The 23,675-nt window shown below is 41.2% G+C and overlaps 3 protein-coding genes across 5 annotated transcripts; all 3 read right to left on the bottom strand.

Annotated features, from left to right (window-relative positions):
* Nucleotides 1–75: 75 nt before the first annotated feature.
* Nucleotides 76–6,911, bottom strand: LOC118234715 (neuroendocrine protein 7B2-like). 2 transcript variants are annotated; one of them, XM_035431497.1, is made up of 6 exons: nucleotides 6,758–6,911; nucleotides 5,948–6,179; nucleotides 4,493–4,624; nucleotides 2,247–2,359; nucleotides 1,131–1,184; nucleotides 76–968 (listed from the first exon to the last, which is right to left on the bottom strand). In XM_035431497.1, exons 1-6 carry the CDS (start codon nucleotides 6,758–6,760, stop codon nucleotides 858–860), a joined length of 645 nt encoding a protein of 214 aa, XP_035287388.1. In that variant the 5' UTR covers nucleotides 6,761–6,911; the 3' UTR covers nucleotides 76–857. The 2 variants fall into 2 exon arrangements, with proteins under 2 accessions (XP_035287388.1, XP_035287396.1); XM_035431505.1 differs by having other exon boundaries at nucleotides 82–968; nucleotides 2,247–2,356.
* A 1,072-nt stretch (nucleotides 6,912–7,983) lies between these two features.
* Nucleotides 7,984–17,252, bottom strand: arhgap11a (Rho GTPase activating protein 11A). Of its 2 annotated transcripts, XM_035431483.1 has the most exons (12): nucleotides 16,630–17,252; nucleotides 15,010–15,080; nucleotides 14,683–14,779; nucleotides 14,071–14,327; nucleotides 13,794–13,957; nucleotides 13,541–13,681; nucleotides 13,276–13,350; nucleotides 12,607–12,780; nucleotides 12,364–12,499; nucleotides 11,978–12,086; nucleotides 10,926–11,073; nucleotides 7,984–10,827 (listed from the first exon to the last, which is right to left on the bottom strand). In XM_035431483.1, exons 1-12 carry the CDS (start codon nucleotides 16,753–16,755, stop codon nucleotides 9,317–9,319), a joined length of 3,009 nt encoding a protein of 1,002 aa, XP_035287374.1. In that variant the 5' UTR covers nucleotides 16,756–17,252; the 3' UTR covers nucleotides 7,984–9,316. The 2 variants fall into 2 exon arrangements, with proteins under 2 accessions (XP_035287374.1, XP_035287366.1); XM_035431475.1 differs by lacking the exon at nucleotides 13,276–13,350 and having other exon boundaries at nucleotides 16,630–17,248.
* Nucleotides 17,253–18,415: 1,163 nt separating this feature from the next.
* Nucleotides 18,416–23,457, bottom strand: LOC118210959 (actin, alpha cardiac muscle-like). The gene is made up of 9 exons (XM_035387511.1): nucleotides 23,389–23,457; nucleotides 21,893–22,043; nucleotides 21,475–21,603; nucleotides 20,799–20,909; nucleotides 20,608–20,692; nucleotides 19,925–20,086; nucleotides 19,279–19,470; nucleotides 18,856–19,037; nucleotides 18,416–18,656 (listed from the first exon to the last, which is right to left on the bottom strand). Exons 2-9 carry the CDS (start codon nucleotides 22,019–22,021, stop codon nucleotides 18,513–18,515), a joined length of 1,134 nt encoding a protein of 377 aa, XP_035243402.1. The 5' UTR covers nucleotides 22,022–22,043; nucleotides 23,389–23,457; the 3' UTR covers nucleotides 18,416–18,512.
* Nucleotides 23,458–23,675: the final 218 nt, after the last annotated feature.

Below are 23,675 nucleotides of genomic sequence, written 5' to 3'. Positions count from 1 at the left end.
GTGGCATTAAGCTCCCACTCATACCCTTAATACCAAAAAATATAAATCCATAATTCTTCTGTGCAAGACCAGATGTGCACATTATCAATTGAAGTTTTTATTGGGCTCAGCATATCTACATCGCACACATACGCAGAGGAAGGATCACCCTGTGATAACCTTGCTGATATACAGGCAGTAGGACAGTGAGTTTCAGAGAAAAAAAGAACTGGGCAGTAAATAACTGGTGGTTTAGAGGGACTGTAATATGGTAGCTGGGTTTATGAACTAGTGAGAGCAAGGTTACCCAACCCTGTTCCTGGAGATATACCGTCCTCTAAGTTTTCATTTCAACCCTAATTTGGCACGCCTGATTCTACTAATTAGCAGCTTAATGAGATCTCTCACTCAGTGGTTCCCAAACCGCCCCTTGATTATCCCCAGCCAGATCCAGGTATTTGATGTGTTCCATCTCAAGCACATCTAATGCAAGTAATCAAGTGCTGAAATACCAGAACTGGGCTGAGGGTATCCAAGGAGAGGTTTGGAAACCACTGCTCTAGCTGTCGAATGAGGTGTGCTCTGTTAGGGTAGAAGTGAAAACCAACAGGATGGCAGATCTCCAGGAACAGGGTTGGGTAGCCCTGAATAAGAGACTCTAGAACAGCTTACCAACAAATGGGGAAGTCTCTGATTATGGCAAAATGAATTACTTGAATTGGAATAAAGGAAATGAAAGCTCCTAGGTTATGACAAAGTAAAACTGTATTGTGTACGTGCATATATTTATATGTTTTTGTTATTTAGTTATGTTGATAAGACCCCCAAAGTCATTCAAAATGTTACAGCATGGTGTGTACCATTCTGGAGCTGGCTCATTATTTCTTTGTGCTGGTGATGTTGGAGTCATCTTCTTCTGAGAAATGGGGCACAGATTTTTTAGCCACCACATTATCCAATCTCTGGCCCATCAAATAAGGATTGGTGCTCTGGAACAAATGATAAAAGATGGTGTTACTAGAATAGGCGTTTGTTGGGGGGTGGCTACAGTACTTCTTTACCATATGTGTCATTGAGTGATTGGTCACTCTCAAAGATGTCAAAGAATGTGACAGCTTTCCATAGAAATGAAGTCATAAAGAGATGAGTACCCTCTTCTTTCTTTTTGCTCCACCATTCATTTTCTCATACAGCAGCTCCTTGTTCTAGAAGAAAATAGTAAGGAAAATCAGTCACAGTACCAATGTCTTTTCTCATAAAAGTTTATACTTCACCCCTGCCTGCTCTGAAGCTCTCTTGTGGGAAAAAAATGAAATGTCAAATTTCTTTTTTTTTTGCACATTAATGCCATTGTTGTTGGCTGTTTACCACTCAAAAGGAATTAATTGATTCACTGACATCTACATTACAATGAGAATGGCATAAAAATGATACTTTGTGGGTGTAAACTTAAGTCACTTAAGAGCATACAGACAGAATGACAAATCTGAGATATCCATAAACAGTTATTCGATGTAGTCAGACACCACTGAGTAAACAATCAGCAAAATATAGTAGCTGACACATTTCACAGGCAGCCCTTAAAGGTGGGCGGAAGACTAGCTAGTCTTGGGAGCATACTTGCTGCGGAAAAACTGTGGCGAGTTCATATAAACTAAATGACGTGAGGTCCAGGGAAGACAAGGGTTACAGTTACACGTAGGTATACATTTAAGATTATTAATCACACTCCTAATAAAAATGTGTCAGCCCCATTGTGATGAGAGAACACTGGCTGCTCAGTGTATCAAACTAATGTAAAAAAATTTAAGAAAAAGGGTGCTCTTTCAGCCAGGGGGAAATCAAACAAGACAAAAAAACGAGAAATCCCAAACTCTTGAAAAGTGTGGAAAACATGAATAGAGTGTACTTCCTTTGTATTCAAGGCACTCTTATGTGAAAGAGGAAGAGGAAAATACATTTCAAAACTCTTTATTTTAATGGCATGTTCCACAGGAATATTTAAACAAACATGAACGAAAACAGGTGAACATGTTTTGACCACATTTTTTTGTCTTCCTCAGGGCCTGTGTATCCAAGAGGAAAGTCATCATACATTTAGATTTAAAGACCAATGTGTCAGACCTAGTTGAAAAAGGGTAACTCACACAATTCTGGACAATGCAGCAATGACAGTGAGCAGGTTTGTCCAACTAGTCCCAACTCCCTACAGATTACACCGACCGTGGGTTGTAACATCTAGTTACAACCCACTTTTCCTCACTTACCCACTTAGCCAGCATCGGGTAGTTGTGCTCTGGGTCAAACAGGCGCTGGTGCTGCTGGAACTCCTTGCTAAACTTGGCTGTGTTTGGGGAGCTCTCCAGGCATCCGTCCACTGCTGTGGCACCAAGAAAATAGTGAACTGAGCAGATCACCAAACACTACCACTGACACATAAAATCAATCACCAAAACACTACTGCATTCATGTCTATAGCACATACCAAACACCTACCTATACACAACCACATTCAGTTAACCTTGTCAAAAAGGGTGATGAAAACCAGCAATCCTGTTTTATACCAATCACTCACACCAAAGGATATACAGTAGTTGTATAGTATGTTTTTTAACAAATACATAATATATCCACATGCTAAGCTAACAAGTTAAAAAATTTGCTGATGAAAATCTGTTGATGGTGTATGCACGAAAGGGGAATTTCTTAAAAACAGTGAACAATCCTTCAAAAAAACATCCTACAAGTGTTAAGACCATGGAACATAGGCTATAAAACACTCGCTGCAGTTCACAGTAAGTGTTGGGCCAGTTTGGACCAGGCTCTGTATGGATTCATCTGGAGAGATCGCCCTGGAGACTTGGCCCAGATCACCGCTCTTGCTCTCAAACATACCCTGCCAGACTGCCCAGACTTGGACCTCTCCCAACCACCATTTTCTCAAACCAGATCGGCCTAGTATTGATGTGCATGAAAGATTAATATCGGACCTCATGCTTGAATCTGCTGTGTGTAGCCAAGCGATGACCACCACCCACAAAATGCCAGAAGTGGGAGAAACTCCGGTTACATTACACAGGCAAGACGGCACATTCTGACTGCAAGGTTCCCGTATTGGCCATGTTACGTCCCATGTTGCATGAAAGAGATCCATCCGTATGAATAGTTCTGAACTGACCTTAAAGCTACAGCTTTGCGCTCGCCTGTGCACAGTTGCTCTCACAGCAAGCATGGATAGGTTTGAGACCTGGTTACAGAGAGCAGCCTTAGAGCCCCTCTGTAAGGCATCATGGCTGTTTGCATTCTGAAGGGCTTGTATGTGACAGGACCAAAAGAAAGACAGAGTTGAATGCCTAGGGGACAGCTGGCTCTTTGCGTGAGGGCTCTTTGTGAGGAAGATAAACACATCCTCGGTTCCTCAAGTGCCCTGTTCTGCACAGATTCTCTTACAAGCCTCAAATCTGCAAGGTGTCAGCAACCGAGCGATGCTTTCACAACTGGGGCTGATGGACTCGGACATTGACTAAAACACATTAAGCAGTTTTGTATGGTTCAAACCACATGAAAGGTTCCATATACACAGAAGTCTTGCAGAGATATTCCATCATTACAGTGCTTATAGCATCAAGCATTCTTACACCTCATAATTCTAGATGGGTATTACACTGATTCTCAAACTGTATACATAGAACAAACTAAAGTAGGTAATTAGTCTATGAGAACCCTTAAAGAGACTTTGGTATGTAATTGCGGCAGGATTAAGAGTTAGTCCTTGGTGTATATGTGCTTCACAAATGTGGTTTATTGGACAGCACTATCCTATGTGAAGAGAAAAACGACTTTCTAAGGGGTGCGGGCTTATTACCCTTTAATGACCTCTAAACTGGCAGATGGAGAGTTGCTATTGCCACAGGTATTTGCAGAAGTACAGACGGACTGTATCACCCTTAAATGAAGATGATGATGATGATGTTGATGATGATCATTAGAATTATTATTATTATTAGTAATAGTAGTAGTAGTAGTAGTTAGCAGCAGCAGTAGTTCTTTTAGAAGATACCCCTGTCCAGGCTGACATACCATGCATGTTACAGTTGGATAAATGACCCTGGATCATTGGATAAATCCTGGTTAAAATGAAAGAAAGGTATATCTGTTTAATTTTGAAAAATTGTAACCGGAGGTTAAATCTTTAAAATAATCTAGGTTAAATTCTTATGTACCATCATGAAATAGAGGGCATAAAATGAAGTGTTAACAGTATAAAAATGGAGAAAGCGGCAGAATACATCATGTATTTTAAAGAGGTGTTTTCAAGAGAAAGTAGGCAGGTATCTCAATCCACCAGGGAGTGCAGAAAGCCTGAAATATTGAAATGGAAGTACAAAGAGATGGAAATATAGAGTGTGGAAATAAATACAGTGAAAAGACTAAATCAAGTGAACATTTTATTCACGTAGAAACAGTATGCTATGTGCATCACGTGACTGCTGCTAAACATGTTATAGCCCACCTGTTTTGCCCAGAGGACAGGGGTTTGGAGGGTCTGGATAGGCCTGGTCCTCCTTTGGGATGTTGTTACCTGTCAACTCAGCTACAACGTTTCCATAGGGGCCAAGGTGCTGGAGTCCCTCATGAGCACCACCTGGTGGCAAAAGGGGGTTTCCTAAGTTATTAGTGGCTGCTTTTATGCACCACATTTCCCAGAAAGGGACAGTTAAAGCAAAGCATAAATCAAATAAAAAAACATACACAGCTTAGACTACTTTTCTAATACGGTTATGCTTTTTGTTTGGTTAACTTATAACAAATAGAGCTTTGTTTGGGCTAACCACATTTTGAAGCATATCTAATTTGGGAAATTAAAAGTTCAGGTATCAGGTTTCTAGCAGAATATGTTTCTTGGCCATTGATGTTCCCAATATTAATACTGGCCACAAGTTTACACTAGTAATCAAGTCATAGTGTTTTGATGTCCGGTTTGCTTCCCCTACAGCACCCTCTTCTGGAAGAAGAGAATTAGCATAGTTTGTGAGTGACCTTAGTTATCATGTGCATGGCTCCCTCATACAATATTCTAGAGAAGCCACAAATTTAGAAGCTCAGCACTTTATTGTTTGTAAATGATATGGATATTGGGAGAATAAAATACTTTGATTTCAGGTGTCGAAATGGTCAACTTGGTTACACATGATAATAATCACCAAGGGCCCTTTTGCAGGATTCCAAACAAGATAATGGATAAGGCTGGCTGCTGCTTGCTGATTGCACTGGGGGGCCTCTGGCCGAGTCACATTTTCAGACTATAGATCTGTGTGGCGTTGCGGTGACCATTCTACATTGGGGACCGTCTGTATTGCAGGCAACCACAGCAGAGCCAATCCACTGTGGGTGACCTCATCCTTCAGAGAGACACTTGTCTGGAGTGTTATCCACCAGCCCCAGCCACTGAAACACATGTGTAAAGGCAGTGTTTGAGCCTCTGCCAGTTGAAGCAATGTTTGGTGGGAAATAAAAGAAGAGGGAAAGGTGTCTGAACCAGAGTCCCTACAATCTGGACAAATTATAATTTGTCACTATGAAAAAGGTGAAACCTTCATAACAGTGCACCTGGACAATGAAGGAGAAACCAGTTAGTTTCTCAGTTTAAAAGTCACCACAGAAAGGACTCACTGATTTATGAATCCCAATTTCTTGTTTGCTAATTATTGTTTGTTTTGTTACTACATATTATTTTCCATTTTCTTAATATTAAAACTGGACTATATATATCTTTATGATCTTATTGTTATATTTTCTGTGTTTCCTATCCGTTGTGAGTAGGCTACTTTGTAATCATGCTTACAGAAATAATAATTGACCCCATGCGGTTCCACATCCAAGCCAACGTTACCAGATATTCATACCTCCCCGGTACAAATCTTTAAAAAAATATCGTCGAAATTGGAACTATGAGACATTCATTTACCTTGAATGCTTTGAGGTCCCACGACGTTGGTCGCCTGCTGTGCAGTGTACTCCACTCTGGGTCGCGCGATTCCCAGCTGCTCCATGATACCGTGCAGTACGCGCTGTATGTCAGCTTCCGATATCTTGTCCACAGCGCGGATGCTGAGGCCAGATGTCAGGGCCGAACACACCAAAGCGCAAAGCACAGCTCTGCACAACCGCCCTGTCGTGGTCGGCATGGCTGCGGTCGCCTGAAGTGACATCAATCACGTTCAGTGACTTTAAAAAGGTATAGGCTAACGTAGCCTATTGACAGGCCTAGTGAATTGGGGAAAACAGCTGGAGATGTAGCCTATGCCGCGTGCTTTCCACCTTATTTTCTTATCAAAAATATTTCGCATGAAAGTAGCCCATTTGCCGTTATACATTATTTGGGTAGCATTGAGTTGTTTCCGTTTATTTCAAATAGACTACATATTAATATCGGAAGGAAATTTTCAAAAAGAACATTGGATTATTTACTGCAATCACATCTTTAAAATGAACTATTTGCAGCCATACACGATAAGAACCAACCTGATTAACCTTGGGATTTATATGCCTAGACTAATGTGCACTGCGTAACGTCGTCTTGTCTGTAAGAATATTTGCCTACCGAGTTAGTGTCATAGGCCCGGCAGACACATTGTTATTCAAAAGAGCACTATGCTATGTCAAGCAAGAGCTATACATTTTTAAATTACTACCTTCATTTTTATGCTCTTGAGAAACCATGCGTGTACGAACGAAACATTTTATTTACAAAATGCGTCAAATTATATTTGCTTACCATAATATATCCGGACGCAGATAGAAGGAAAGGGGACGGTTTTATTTTCCTCCTGGGTGCAGCCCTGTCACGATTAATAATTTATGCTGTTGCTAGGGCAGCCAACCCCGCTGCAGTCTCAAGCTGCTATTGGCCCTAGCAAAATTCAGAAGACCCTTCCAGATCCAGATTTTTTGTTAATACAGACCAATGCTGCAACCAAAACCCGTTTTTTTATTGCTTCGGTAGGTGTAAGTCAGTTTTGATGTAGCCACGCAAAACTCCTTGATAATGCAGAATATGCATACCATAGGTAGGCTAAATTCGAATTTCTTCAGTAAAATATCCAATAAACAGATTGTATATAGCCCACGTGTATACTCAAAAAAATGTGAACTGCGTAACTCGCTCGAAATAAGAACATCTACTAAAGCTTAAAATGTCATGTAAATGTGTAGTACCTTCGCTCACCCATTATTTATGTAATCGTTGCATTGAAAGTGCAATATGGGCCTAATCCAGTTTAACACCAGTTTAACAGCTGCAAAACATCAAGGTAATATAAATTACCCACATATGACCGTTTCAAGTCTTGTTAGATGGCAAAGGTGGCATCTAATTACAGAATGCTAAAAATAAACTGAAAAGCAGTACATGTATGCAATAAAATCATGAATGAATCACTTTCGTGTTTAGAAATGTACTGATCACCTGTAAATCTGTATAGTGACATAGCCCCTTATTTAACGTTATAAAGATAGCATTTATAACGATTAGTCAGACTTAGATCGTGCAGCACTAGGATATTACAAGTCCTGCTTTTTATGAAAATGTTTTGCTAATGCAGTAATATTGTCCTGGCATGCAAATGATATATCACTATGTAAAATACGGTAATTGATAGCTATACAACTATATGCTAATCTGTCAGATAAATAACATTGACAGTTAAAAAGTAGGCCTAGTGTCAGTGTAACATGCTAACTGCCCCGCAAATATTTTCTCTTTTACTGTATATTTAAAACAATCTTATTTCTGAGTTGCGAAGCAGCTTATTACCATTTTCTACATCCGTCGATGGTTGCTGTGCACCTACAATTCGTGATGACGACAGCTTGACAGGCCTAGTTCAAGCACCCAGTTAAATTACACAAAAGAAAACTTCATACGCTATATGTACACTGCAACTAAATGGAGGTGTTTCTTTAGACTGTAAGGCACTTCAGTTACACAAAAAACGAAAAATGTAATTACCAACGTTTGTGCATAGTTTATTACAGGTTGGATTTGTACTTAAAGGAGTAGTTTACAATGGGTATTCACTATCGTAAATTGTGATAGAAAATATCATAATTTGTTGATAGATTTCAGCATTAGTGTATGTTTTTGACTACCCTAGACAGTTTGAGTGCAACAAAGGATAAATTGGATACTTAACATTTAGAGAAGTTTGACAACCTGCCAGATACCAGGGCATTCAGGGGTTTGTGGTCTAAAGCAAGAAAATGCACGCCAAGTAACCCCAAACCAGCCTATAGTGATGTTATGCTTCCACAGGCTTAACATATGAGCAGATTCTCATCAGTTCTCAAACTCTGCACAAGCTCTACATCCCAAGATCCATGAAGAAATGCTGATGTTGAAAGCCACACCATATTTTCACGCAGTGCAGGTTGCATGGTCATGTCAAATAAAAATAAGTATAAACATAGCTTTTTGCAGAAAAGTCTGGCAAAAGGTCAGAAGGCATAACATCAGTGCTTTGGAGTCACCTCCTGAAAGCCCTGATACCATAAGCTAATACTGTAGGTGGTCAGAAACGCCTTGAAGTATGTAAAGTATCCGTCACTGTACACAAAAGCGGCCTGGACCAATCAAAAAAGCACACTAAACCCAGTGAACTCTTAAACTTAATCTGTACATTATTTCAAGGCAAAAATATATTTTTTTTTTTTTACATTTTCCATTTTGTTTTGAAATGGACAGACTGTATCACACATTTTAAAAAATCAAATAAAAGTAATACTGCTAATTAAACCTCATTCTTAAATATGTCCAAAGCTAAAATGTTTCTATAAATACAAGGCATATTTTACCAACCAACATCTAATAGAAATGCACAAAATAGAATTTAAAGGAAAAAGCCGAACTTCAACCAACACCAGTTTTCCCCACACATTACTTCTGAAAATAACCCACAAGAAATTAGGTATAAATTACTACAGACTCGAAATCCAACCATCCATGCTCACTCATAACCACAAACTGCACAATGAGCACTATAGGCTAAAATAATTCTCAGTCTCAGTCAACCCCTCATGCACCAATAGTACCGAACAATGTATAAATGCAAACCCGCTTTAAAACATTTTGGCTGCAACATAAAATAAGGTCGACGCATCAGCAGTTAAACAGACATTATGCAATCAGTCACATTACACAGAACAGCATTTGGAAACTGAGTAAACAAATTATAAGGTACTCAGGAAAGTCTAATAAAAAAATGGAATGGTCTGAAGCAATTTAGTCCATCTCAGCTGGACCATACCATTGCACGTAGCATGAGGTCAAGCGTGAGATTCATAGATCGATGGGCTTGGTGGCTGAACGTAGCCTGCCTTCAGGTAGGGGGTTCTTTGGCGAGCCCTTATAGCGGCACTTTTCTTTCTCAGCGATTTCACGGACAGCAGACATCCCTGGGTTTTGCGCTGTTGTTGTACTGCTCTTATTTGGCAGGGGCAGGTCACCTTTGGCCTTCTGCTGCATCTTGTTGGTCACATCACCAAGTGCGGTATGCAGGCTTTGTCGTCTGATGCTAGTGCACTTCTTGGGTGGGACAGGAGGGGGCACCCGTGAGCTGTACCGCTTGTTAGAAGGGGCACAGGAAACGTAAACCTGGCTTTCAGCCTGGTGCAGCGTTAGCTCTGCACCCTTAGACAGGCCGCTATCACAACTAACCGACTTCACGATGGGGGACCCCACAGCGGCTGTGCAACTGTCGGGCCGCGAGGGTCTCGGGTCCCCCAGGAGGGAGTTGATCCTTCTGACGGACTGGCGCACAGGGGTTCGCTGGAACTTGAGCGGGGACCGGCAGCCTCTCGCCTTTGGGGAGTTCAAGGTGAGCTTATTGAACCGTTGGACGTGATCAGCCACCCTCAGTCTGAGCATCTCTGCGGTGTCTGAGGAGTTTTCTGGATTTCGCGCGAGCGCTCTGGGGTCAGGCTCTTTCACGGACTGGGGCTGTGTGGCTGCTGGGACTTCACTAGCAGTAGGCAGTGGAGTGTCCGGCTCCTGAACAGGCACTGCGTTTCTGTAAGGCGTCGACTGTGCTTCCGATGAGGGACCAAGTTTGAAGTGCAGAGGGCTGATATCAAGGGCTTCAATGAGCCTGCTGCTATTTACATGCTCAGTCTCTCCATCTTTAACACCGTCATCATTGCCAGCAGTAGACTGGAACAGCCTGCTGCCCTCTTTCTCCAGTGGACAATACAATGGATCCGTCTCAAAAAGGGCACTGTCTATGTGCAAAGGAGACAAAGGCACTATTTCTATTTGACCAAAGGTGACGTCCTGGTCATCCACTACAGTCTTCTTTAGGTTTGGCGTGTACACATTCGGTTTGCCCTCCAACACAGTGTCCCTTCTTGCAGACGACTCTGGGTGTACGGAACCGCAGGTCGTGTCGTTTGGCTTCGGTTGCCCCGCCGCTCCAGAAGGGGCGCCGTGTTCCTGAACGAGAGAGCGCAGATCACTGCCGGACTCTGTGAAGGCCCTCTTGATCTTGAGGAGGGTGGGGCCGGTCACGCGGTCGCTCTCGGTGAAGGAGCCGTCGCCCTCCAGGCTCTCGGCACTGGTGACGCAGCAGAGGCGTTTGGGGATGCCACCGATGACCGGGGGCTTGCCTGGCACCAGGACGGGCTCCGAGAAGTAGTTGTTCTTGAGGCACGCACCGATGGGCGTGTCTGTGTAGGAGTCTGTACTGAATTTCTGGGGCCCAACCGGGCTGGCTCCATTCCAGGACGTCCTGTGTCCGGTGGTATCGCACTGGGGGGTGAGCAAGTTGTCCTCAGACTTGCTCATAAACTTGGAACCTGCAAAGCAAAATTGAGAGATGTCGCTTTTTTCCATCGAGATAGTGCTAAATCTAGAAGAAAAAAAAGTCCAAACACAAGATAGAGGAAGTACTTACTTTTTGAGGTGTTCTTGATTCGCAAAACTGCAGGACTAAATGCGGTCTCTGTGGTGAACCGAAAACTGGTGGCGCTTTCTTGAGTGGCAAGTCGCCAGCCAATGGTCTCTGATCCTTTTGGCGCCGGAAGTGAATGTGAAATGACACTCTGCAGGAATAGAGGTATCTATCTTTTATTCTCCTGATCGAGTAACCGCGCGTAAAAATTTCTAACTGCGTAAGGTTATGAGACAGGAGACTTCAGCTACTGTACATAATAAGAATCACGTATGACTAATAACATATTCAGAGAACCCCAAGTAGTTGGTCATTATTATTTTATTTTGTTGTAAATATACAGTCCAATATAATGCATTAGAAAAACATTTTACAAAAATGTTACAGTTCACTAAAAACCCACACCGAGTTACAGATGTACATTGCATTGAAGTGCAAACAGTATTATCTATATTAACAGTTCCTCTTTTTAAATATTAAAAATGCATATTTAACCCTTCAGTTAGGATTAACAATGAACATTATGTAGTGTATATTCAAAAACAATGCACTGACGTAAAATTTACAAGAGATGCAAGAGTTTTATACAAGCATCATTGTACAAAAGTGCAAAGATTGAGTCAATTATGTGGAAACAACACATTGATATACCAATAATTTAGTTTTTATTATTAAGAAATGAGTGATACCATTTTAATTTTAAACCGATTAAGGCATTGGGACACACTGTTATTATACATTGTGTGCCCAAAATGACATAGTTTAAAATCCAAAACCAAAAGCGCTATATAACTTAATTGGTTAATGTAAATGTGCAAGCCAATTAAAATGCTTTAAAAACAAAAAGGTTAGAAAGATAAATCACATTCAATAAAATAATGTTCATGCAAAACCGTACCCCCATGCACAGACATAACTGCAGATTATTTAAAAATCAGCTGCTCACAATGAACTCATTTGAGGTCACATGGCTTGATTCGAGGACCCGTTCCAACCAACGGCAACACAGACCCGAGTGCTGAATCAAACACTCACTCAGCGGAAGTGGGACTTACAGGCTCTCTGCTGCTCTTTCCCAGACTGAAGCGCAGCCGCAGGGACTTGCGCACTGCCTCTTTCTTGGTGACCTTGGGGGAGAAGCAGCCAGCCTTTCCAGATTCAACTCTGAAAATCAAGGCGCAACATTTAAGCATGCAAATCAAATGGCTGCGGGATGAATGGTATCCATTCAAAAGACTCAGTTACCACACGGACCTGCCATGCTCAATGCTTATCCATGATTTCCTACAGAAAAAGGCCTCACCTCATCTCATCTCCCTTCGCTTCTTTGCCTCCAATTGGATCCAAATGTACAATTGCATAAAATAACTTGAGGTAGCGTCTGGTGGTGTTCAAGGCCGACTATCTAATGTTTTATAAGGTTATCCAGCTCACCACCTACCTGTTGACATGCTTATTGCTGATTCGTCTGCTCTTTCTCCTGGAAGAGCTGGCAGAGTGCCTACTGGCCACGCCCACTGAAGACAATGCATTCTGGGAGGAGTCCAGGGACACAGATGGGCTGGATTCAAGGTGTACTGGGAGGAGAGGAAAGAGACGTAACATGAACAACGCTGACCTTCAAGGGTCATGAAAGCCCTGCTAGAGATGCTGCTGCTCTTATTAAGACTTAGGGTAAGTATACCTGAGCCAGGGGTGGAGCCGGTACCAAACAAAACGTTTGGAAGCAATTCCAGACCGAGGTTCTTCTTGATGGATCTCCGTTTCTTGTTTGAGAACCCCATGCTATAGGCAGATTCTGGACCGAGCTTCCGTTTAGTGTTTGGAGTCCTAATCACAGGAGTAGCTGATGAAAAGCCTTGACAAAGAAAGAAATACAATGAAACTTTATTCCATTAAACAACAAATTTTGAACAAGGGCAGCAGAATTAAATAGGTTTGAGACTGGAAATGAAGTCGATTAAGTTGATTCATTCCATATGTAAAAGCAGGCATCATTGATTCATAGCAATAAAGATACTGGAACAAGTAGCAGGAACACAAGCAAAGAATCGGCAAATGGTGCAAATTTGAACAAGCACATTTTCTTAACGTTGCCAAAGAGGTGCATCTGCAGGACAAAGCTGCTAGACGAATGCATTCACTACCATCAGCAATAAAATACTATTCAAGCCACCCTTCCTCAAAGTTAATTTATTAATTTGAATTTAAGCTTTTCACTACACAGTCCATTTATTGTCAATTATGAGCAGATTCTTTGAGGCGAAATGGGTAGTTTGAATATGCAGACATATCAATGAGGCACTGTTGGGAACAAGTTTAGAATGCAGGAAGTCTATACCTCAACACCTACCTGACGTGTCAGTTTGGGGTGTATTTGTGGGAGTTCTACTACTTTTTAACTTATTGAGAGCTCCATTTACCATATCTGGAATGCAAGACATAATACCATTTTATATGTGTGAGATCTGAAGCATGTCTGGAGCTCCAAGTGAAGAAAGCACCAGAGGATTAAACTTGATTTGACACTACATTTCACACTTACGAGGAATAACAGCTTAAATCTAAAAGTTAATTGCATACAGGACTGTGGAAGATCACTGCAGGTTACAACTCACCTCCAAGACTGCGCCTCCTCCTCTTCTTCACCCCAGAGTCCACATCCCCATCCTCGGTGGCATCCAGGAAAGGGGAGCCCAGCCCAGGCTCGCAGCCCAGCATGGCAGGGACCTTCTCGGCGATGAACTGAGGAACCACACCTATAAGATTGGGGGCTTTCAGAAGCTACTCCACAGCAGGACTGAACGCATTCACGCTTAAATAAGCAGCGTACACACTGCGCTCAGAAGAAAGTGAAGTTTTGAGTCCTACCAAAGGCCTGAGCATTCTCAATGAAGCAGTGCAGCACGGCGGCTTGTAGCTTCAAGCGCCTCTCGGTGCTGCTGCTCATCTTCTCCGTCCCGTCGCTGGAATGGAGGAGGTTTGGGGCGAAAATCACCGAAAGGTTACTGCTGTCCATCTTGTTGTCCGCACATCTGGGATGAGGAAGAGAAGAAGAAAAAATACGAAGAGGGATCAAGGGCACTGATCTCACCAGTAGGACTGCAGACATGTAAGCAGTTACACTGTGCATATAAAAGTACTCTACCTCAGCGAAACGTTGTTGAGAAAAATGAAGAAATAGCGCAGGGCATGCAGGTTTCTGTCGGGCAGCATGCAGGACAGCAGCAGGGTGGCCGAGGTCCTCTCCTCAGCAGTGGGCAGCTGCTGTGCTTTCAGCAGAGCCTCGTGCAGCTCGGGGGGGATGACGGGGTCGGGCAGCTCACGAAAGAACTGCTTCAGGAGGCCAGCCACGTCACAGGGGAGCGCTGTAGGGATGCACTCCTCACCCTGGTCCAGCTTTGCCTGAAGGACCAAACACAACTGCTTTAACAAACTTAACGACAATTAAAATGGCGACGGTGCAAGTTGCTAGACAAAATGGCACAAATCATGCAGGGACAAGCAACCAGTGTTAGGTGAAACAAAAAAAGGATGTTTATTGTAAAAATGTGCTATGCAAGACACAAAATTCCTCAGCAGTCCTCAAAACAGATGAACAGTGAATAAACAATGCACTGAACTTGGTAAGTATTGTAGTCATCAACATGTGTTGCTTGGAGTGTTATTCATGCATTCTGCATCATGTTTAAATTCCTTTTCCAGGCCCCTTACACAACCGTAATACATGGACAGTTGGACACAACCAACTATCACTTACTTTGAGGGCTTTCAGACGAACAACCGAGCCAGACTTCCTAAACAAGCCCTCTGTGTCAACATGCTCCATTAGACATGTACAAGTATCCACCAGAAAGCTGGAGATAAAAGGATATAGGACGAATTATTAGATCAGTATTGACCATGTTCAAATTAAGCAATTTAAATTGGTTGGCTCTGTTTGAGCAATTTCATATTAAAATTAATCAATACCGTAACACTAACAATAAGATTGAGGGGAACAGTTAAATCCTTACTACAGAATTTTTTGCAATGTACGTTATATGACAGTGTGAGTAAAGTACCAAGTGAACACCGACAGTCTTACCAGGGTATGCTCCCATATTCAGCCACATTGCACTGCCGCAAAGTATCCAGAGGCACTCCAAATACTTTGCTCTAGGAGGGAAAAACAGAGACCAGTCAAAGCTTACCGAGCTCCATCACAGATTTAGTGTATCCTGCGGTAATACTGGCAACTAAAGCTGGCCGGTATGCGGTTCTTCCCTGCACTTGGAACGGTACTTCTCTCTAGGGTTTTCGACACACTTGTTCCTGGTTATGGTTATACACTTTGTTGTACGTCGCTCTGGATAAGAGCGTCTGCCAAATGCCTGTAATGTAATGTAATGTAATGACCACATCCGGTCTGTTTGAAAAGGTCGCTTATTATACACACATATATACACATAAATATAGCCTACATTAACGAATGTTAAATGTCATGCACGAGACACCACAGAAGATTTTCCATTATATAAGTTTTAATAACATAGTAAAATTTTAAGCAAATATTTCAACAGTAAGCGTTTTTCAAAAATTTCTGGATCGGCAGAAATGTTCTGTTCAGCTGTCAATTTTGCAATGCTGACATTCCACAGCATGCAATTTGGTAAATTAGTCTCACCTGATTACAAAGTCTCTATTGTGCTTTACAAAGACTTAAATCGTAGTGTGGGGAACAGAGAGACTTCGACACAGATGCAACACTGTTCATCTATAAAACGACTAGACAATCTTAAGGTCTGGTCATGCATTTCGATTACGGTTTGTTGGCCGCAGTGAAAGACGTTTTTCTGTAGACCTAGTTTTAAAAGAATTGTTTGCACTGCAGTGGCAGTATTTCCACGTATAGCTAGGAAATATTTTGTTGTATGTACAAGAGGCATCCGTTGCACAGAGCAGAATGTTACATTTAACGTAAGCCAAACTACCTTTGCTGGCACTATCGCGTGTTTGTTTTGCAGACTTGAATTGTGGGCTGTATAAAACGGCTATGTAGCCGACTAACCATCTCGTCTACTTAGGAACAACTGAGGAAACGGCATTTTACCAGTTAACCTTATCTATTAAACATACACGTTCCAACCCTTCCCAGTTTGACCATGTTACCTTCTACCTGATGCAACATATGTTCAGATCGACTGCTGAGGCCTCTTAGCCTAGGGCATAACGTCGGTCTGCATATGAAAAACAACCATGCTGGTAACACTAACTTTGCCTTTAGCGATGATTTACGGGCGTTAGAATATATCCTAGTTGAAGAAAAACAGCTTCATGTTACTAAAATACTACTTTACAAACATAGCGATAGTGTTTGCAGTTTAGCTCAGTTAAACTAACACATCGACGACGAACATATAACTACTCGGTAACGTTAATGTTAGTTGTTAACCGTAACGTTAATGTTAGTTGTTAACCAAAAGTTACCCGCTCAGTAGCCATCTAGGTAGCTTACTTAGTCAAGTATTTAGCCCACGATGGTTTGCTTGCAAGCTCAATACATATCACACACTGGCTGTGCAAAACTTCAAGTTAGCCAGCCACGTACATATCTAAATCGGCCCATTTAACTACGAATTATCTTTAAAAAGCCAACCAGCAAGAAACCTAACTTAGCTAGACTAGACAACATTAGCCATTTTAATTAGCTAGTTATCACACTTACCGAGTGGCTTGCTGTCAACTTGTTGCTTGCTTTGCTTTTGTTCCAGTTTTTCATCTTTATTCCGTACGTTGTGCGGATGTGTTGTACGACGGCCAAGCGCATCACATTTCTATCCGAAATCTTCATTTTCTTTCTTGTTAAGTATTTAAGCGTGCCAACTTTTCCAAAACAATTCAGTAACGTTCCGAAAACAACCACTGAGCGACCCCCTTCCTTTCTCAAACCTTCCGTGTAGTTTTATTAGATTCGATAAACTTTGCTTGACCAGTCAACATCCTAGCTTTCTAGCTAATGTTAACTAGCTATCCACCCCGTCTGGCATATACAAGGACCTTCTTTCACGTTCCAAGTCTAATTTCAATTCTTCACTTCATTTGTCTACGACTTTCGGTTACGTTACGCTGACTTGAACAACTACTTATCGGTCTAGATGTAAGAAATAGCTACATTCTTCTCTAAATTCCTGAATTATCAATTAACTACACTTACATAAACACTACCCGTTTCATTAACATCTGACCCGTATTGCGTTGTTCCGCAAACCATTCAAACGGCAGGCGCTTTCTGCATCCGTACGCTGATTGGCTACAACATGTTCAAATATCAGGACCCAAGTTTCAGACTTAGCACAGTTAGCAGGTGGCCGTGGAAATGCCCGCTAAAAACCTGTAGTGTTGAACAGTGCACGGGTCCTTTCTTTATACGGTCTGAGGTCCCAAACTCCGTGCTGGGGCCCGATGTGTATGCTGGGTTTCTTTTACAACCACAATTTCAATCCCAGCATTTTAACAAGCTTTTATTTTTTGTTAATTAGGTGCTTTTCATGTTTAGAGGGATTATTTACCATCTAAAGTCACATTATGTCAGAAATAGCTTTGCATACCATAAAGAAAAAAAATCCATGTGCATATTGTGCTATATTGCAAACAATTGCATACAAAATTGTAATTTTTTTGATCAAATGAAACACAAAGGTTAATCAATAGGGTCCTAATTAGGTTGATGAACATATGTTCAATTTCTTAACCTTATGGCCTTAAACATATTCGCACATTGCAGGTTTGGCTTGTTACTACTTTGGCTTTGAATTCTTCCAGATGGTTAGGTTTAGTGGCCACATGTCCACACTTTCATCAGTTCTGAGCCTATCAATTCACCTCAGTCTTTAATTTGATCAGTTAAAAATAATTAACCTATTTTTTTATGGTTGTTTGCAATATAGCACAATATGAACATGGAAGTTTTATTCTCCATGGCATGAAAAGCACCTAATTAAGAAGCATTAACTGCTTGTTAAAATGGTGTAGTTATTTTTTATGAGTTATGAGTTTATTTTCTTCCTAGATTATGTTAATCTTGCAACATGAAATTATCCTTGTCAGATGAGGGAAATAATTCATGCAGGGAGGTAAAATAACACCAAACACCAGCCAGAGTGCTGAGCAGAATTAATTCAAGTGTGATTTGCAATACCTCTGTGTAATATTTAATTATGAGTCACCAACTTTTTATTGCATCACAGCTCATGTGCTTTTAGCTGCATAAATGTGATCCTGCCTTTGTCACTGGGTAATTCCAATGACCGAGTTCACCAAGATGTAAAGAGGTACCCAATTTAAAGTATTGTATATCTGCATGCAACTGCTAAATGACTGTAATGTAACATAATTGTGTATCATCTTTGTCTATGAAGTATTTGTCTATAAAATGACTATATTCAGTTTAATTTTATGGATCCTGGTGATGGTGATTTTATTTTCATTTGAATAAAGAAAAAGCACAAAAATACTGTTACAAGCATCTATTTTTATAACAACAGTACATGTATATACAGTAAATGGCACAGTACAAATCCATAGAGTGAATGGAAAAGGGTTGATTGCTTAGAAGCACTTTCTGTGGACAATGGAGGGGCCTGCCTCATCATATTCCTGCTTGCTGATCCACATCTGCTGGAAGGTGGACAGGGAAGCCAAGATGGAGCCACCGATCCAGACAGAGTACTTACGCTCAGGGGGTGCAATGATCTAGTGGGCAAACAGAGGACAGGACATTCATTAATTAAAAATGCCAAAACTAATCTTTTCTGAAGTTTCAATTGATACAAGTGCTGAATGATTAATTTGACATGACAGGACCATGATGTGTGCCTTTATTTCAATTTATCTGCCCTGAAGCAATATAGTTGCTTCCATTACTGGTAAATTAAAAAGTGGTTTCCCTCACCTTGATCTTCATGGTGCTTGGGGCAAGGGCTGTGATTTCCTTCTGCATGCGGTCAGCAATACCAGGGTACATGGTGGTACCGCCAGACAGGACATTGTTGGCATACAGGTCCTTACGGATATCAATGTCACACTTCATGATGCTGTTGTAAGCAGTCTCATGAATACCAGCAGACTCCATACCTGTCAGGCAAATATAAAAGTCACTTAAATAGATAGAAACATCAGATTATGTGTTCATTTCAGTCACAATATAGTGATATATAATCACACAAAACAACACATTGAATCCTGTTGAAAACATCAAGTTTTTTAAAAATGTTTTTGTAAGGACATTTTTGTTTTTTTGTAGCGTACTTGTTTTCAGTGATGCTACAGATACAATAGTGGATTACAATGAAAAGGGTGAGGGAGTGGGACTCACCAATGAAGGAAGGCTGGAAGAGAGTCTCGGGGCAACGGAAACGCTCATTTCCGATGGTGATGACCTGGCCGTCAGGCAGCTCGTAGCTCTTCTCCAGGGAGGAGGAAGAAGCAGCGGTGGCCATCTCATTCTCAAAGTCCAGAGCCACATAGCACAGCTTCTCCTTGATGTCACGCACGATCTCACGCTCAGCTAGAGTGAACAAGTTTCAGAGAAGACATGATCAATTTCAGTGGAAAAACACAGTGATTTGAGATCTCTAGCAATCAGTGGCTCCACTGTATGCACATACACCATTAAAACATCAATATGCACATTAACGCACATATTTTTGGCTATAAATAATTAATTATCCCTACAAAATGGTGTCTCTTACACACTTTCTTACTAAGTGAGCAAAGGGCTACCCCATGGCATCAAATAATGTAATTTTAACTCATGATTGTGAAGTCACAAATAGGGAGATCCACCAAAGTAGCCATAGTCTTTGAATGGTGGCTGCTATATACCTCAATTTAAGTTAAGAGTAACAGTCTCCATAAAGTACCTAAAATCCTCTCTCCTCAGAAGCTGCTACATTGTCATGTTCAAAATAGCTCAAATATTTTTTGCTATTTGATTCCTAAATTATCTGTGTTGTTCTTACCGGTTGTGACAAAAGAGTAGCCTCTCTCAGTCAGGATCTTCATCAGGTAGTCGGTCAGATCACGACCAGCCAGATCCAGACGCATGATGGCGTGGGGCAGAGCATAACCCTCATAGATGGGGACATTGTGGGTCACACCATCACCAGAGTCCAGCACAATACCTACAGACAGACAAGACTATCAGTCAGTCTGCATGCCATGTCATGTCCTCGGTTTCGTATGTCAATAACCCTGGGCATTTGTTACATCATAAACACACACTACTGATGACATTAATGATTGTAGGTGGGGCACATACTATGCCAAAAGAAGAGTATTGCTAATCCTTTACAATGCAAGAGCAATTTGTCAAGCTGTCTGGCAATGACAGAGATCTCTTTCAGCACTATACCATTTTGTGCTTGACCTTGTTTGTCCACATGGATGCCAATTTTTAAATTAATCTCCAAGCCTTAAAATGATCAATTCTCTTGGCAAAACTCAGTTTCCTGGAGGGACTTGTACATTCTTTCAATATTTTAAAAAGTCATTAAACACGACTGCATTGTAATAGCATGTATTGGAAAACCCAAGCAATTGTGTTTCACAATTCCCAAGCAAAAGTTCTTCCAAGAATCTGGGTAATATCAACTGTTCTCGTGGACTGATTTCAGAAAGAAAGATAAAACTCTGATGTACTAACCAGTGGTACGGCCAGACGCATACAGGGACAGCACAGCCTGGATGGCCACATACATGGCGGGGACGTTGAAGGTCTCAAACATGATCTGCAAGAGGCGATGGCATTGTCTTTAAAGGTTTGCTGTGTCGATAGAGTGGCACATTCTTTAAATTCAAAGTAGGAGTTTATGCAAGGCTGGAGTGTTAATTTACCTGGGTCATCTTCTCTCTGTTGGCCTTGGGGTTCAGGGGGGCCTCTGTGAGCAGAGTGGGGTGCTCCTCAGGGGCCACACGCAACTCATTGTAGAAGGTGTGATGCCAGATCTGAAAAGTGCCAAAGAAGAGGACTCAACACAAAATAGACATAATCGAATGTCCACTGTTGGCACATGCATTGCAACGACCAAAGTGGAAATAAAAGTTCCATAAAAACATTGTATAAGTCTTTCTGAATAAGAGTGCCTACTAAATGCCTATAATGTAAATAAGTGTGACTTTTTGTGCTATCTTTGAAGATCTTAAGATAAATCTATTTTGTGCCATGTTTTTAAATAATTGTCAAATAAGCAAAACAAAACTAAATGCAGTTTTGGGTGATTGGGAATATCCTTGCAATATTTATTCTGCAATTTTGCAATGATTATGAAACATTGTTTGAGAACTTACAATTCATAATGTACTTAGTTACGATAACCTACTATTTTATACAGGTTCTGCGGTACAACAGCAAACTACATGCACTACAGAGAGCTAGAGGGAGTCTAAATGTACATCTGATTAAATTATTTACTTTCAATGTCTCAATGCTAACGCCAAAAGTCAGTGATGACCATTGGTGGCCTAAACATATTGCCATGCAGTGGGAGTATGTGCATACTAAATCCCCTACCTTCTCCATATCGTCCCAGTTGGTGATGATGCCGTGCTCGATGGGATACTTCAGTGTGAGGATACCCCTCTTGCTTTGGGCTTCATCTCCTACGTAGCTGTCTTTCTGGCCCATACCCACCATCACACCCTGGGAGAGAGAAAAGAAACAGGTCAGGAGAAGCACACAACCATCTTGACCCTAATGACGGCATACTGCTCACCATTTGATAAAGAGTGTAGTTTCACAGAATTACTCTTCATTCATGAGAAAATGAAAAATTGATCGGGTGCATAGTTTTTTTATGGTTACCATAAAGAGTACCACCACATAGAAGATGCAAATCCAATGCATTAGATAAACTATCACATATTTTATTGTATAAAGGTTGTTATTTTAACCGTGTTGTACAACTTTTTTTGCATGGTCTGAATCACACCTGGTGGCGGGGTCTCCCAACAATGGAAGGAAAGACGGCACGGGGAGCGTCATCTCCGGCAAATCCAGCCTTGACCAAGCCAGAGCCATTGTCGCACACAAGGGCGGTAGTCTCTTCGTCGTCACACATGGTTGGTGTTTTCTGGGATGGTCTTTGGAGGAGAGAAATGCAGAATTGTAAGATAAGAAATTAATTTCGTTGGAGGAACATACACATGCTAATGCAAACACTTAGCAAAAGCGAAATAAGTTGTTTTTTAAAGAACTCTTAAAACTTAAAATGTGTATCGTTTGTATTGTTTTAAAAGCTGTTACTTTAAAACTAAGGTGCACAGAGAGAAATATGTATATTTCTTCTAGAATAAATGGTTCAGCCTATTTAGAGATGATTGAGATGAATGGATTTAGGCTAGATGTAATGCGCATATAGGTTGTAGGTAGCTACTCCATTAACGTTATACAATGTAATGCGATCATCTATTCAGGTGCATGCAAGAATGTTGTTTCCAACGAAGTTGCGGTGTGAAAGTATTTCAGTACCTTTTCTACATTGGATTTCTTTGTTATTTAGTTAGATTATACAACAGTTGTTTTTTGTTGTTTTGAATGAATTTAATTCAGATAAAGATGCAATGCATTGTAGATATAGGTAGCAAATTCTGGATCTTAACAGGTAATATTAAGATGTATCTTAATATCTATATCTTAATAGTTTAATGTGGCAAAACACTGGATCTGTCTAGGTGAAGCCAAAAAGAGACATATCCGAGCCCTGGGCAAGCTGTCTATTTTAAGCCCTAGCCCTGAAAACTCCAAACTGGGCTATACCCAGTTGCTTAGAGCTCCCTATCGGTCACTGTTTCCCGGCTGAGACAGCTTGGCTCCTGACAAATGACAGCAGCAGCCTGATGCTGCTGCAGCTGTCAGCACATTGTAACACCTCTGTTCACAACATGGCTCCCAGTCCCCGGCCTCTGACAGCTTCATTCATTACACATTGCCCAGGTTTTGATCAATATGCCTATTTGATCCTAAGAAACCTCTCAACTCTTCTCTTGAGAACTTACTGTTAAACTTTTGAATGCCTGGCAGGAGCATGGCACATGCTGTTCTACCACAGTAAACTTAAGAAAGAATATTAACCTTATTTTGTATGCTTACAGCTGCAATCATATTTTCTTGCTCATATTTTCTGATAGTATTTAAATAGGCATCATCCATCACAGACCAAACAGAAATGCAGATGCCATCGTTGGCTGATTCCAAATATATTATCAGTTGAGTATGCAGTTCAGTCAATTTCTTTTTTAATCTGTCCTTCCACCTTTGATTTGGTCAGTGGAGGAGAAGACTATGGTAGCCAATGAAGTTCTTAACATTTATTGCAACTAGCATCCTCTCAGCATTAAATCTAAAGTCATGCAAGGGCTGAGAGTGGATACCCAGTCCCAGCAAGTGTGGAGTAGTCCAAAGAGAAAAGGAGCAGCAAACACTCACCAAGTTGTATCGCAAGACTGATGCTTCCACTGGGACAAAAGGCGAGGGAGAGAGGGGCTTCTTAAATAAGCCTGCAACTGGGGACTAGGGGGCGGGTCCAGGGGTTCACACAAGCCAAATTTAGAACTGCTAAAAAAACTTTCAAATGTATCTGATCTGCTCTGAAGAGACACCACTAAAATGGAGAGATGGATCCTCGGACAACCCAGGCCTGCTTGTTATGAAAAATAAAATTAGTCATAAATTGAAAGTATTATTTAGTTTAACTCTGTATTTTTGCTTTAACT

This window comes from Anguilla anguilla, chromosome 1, assembly GCF_013347855.1.
Source record: "Anguilla anguilla isolate fAngAng1 chromosome 1, fAngAng1.pri, whole genome shotgun sequence".
Lineage (NCBI taxonomy): Eukaryota > Metazoa > Chordata > Actinopteri > Anguilliformes > Anguillidae > Anguilla > Anguilla anguilla.
This window is presented reverse-complemented; position numbering and strand designations above follow the sequence as displayed.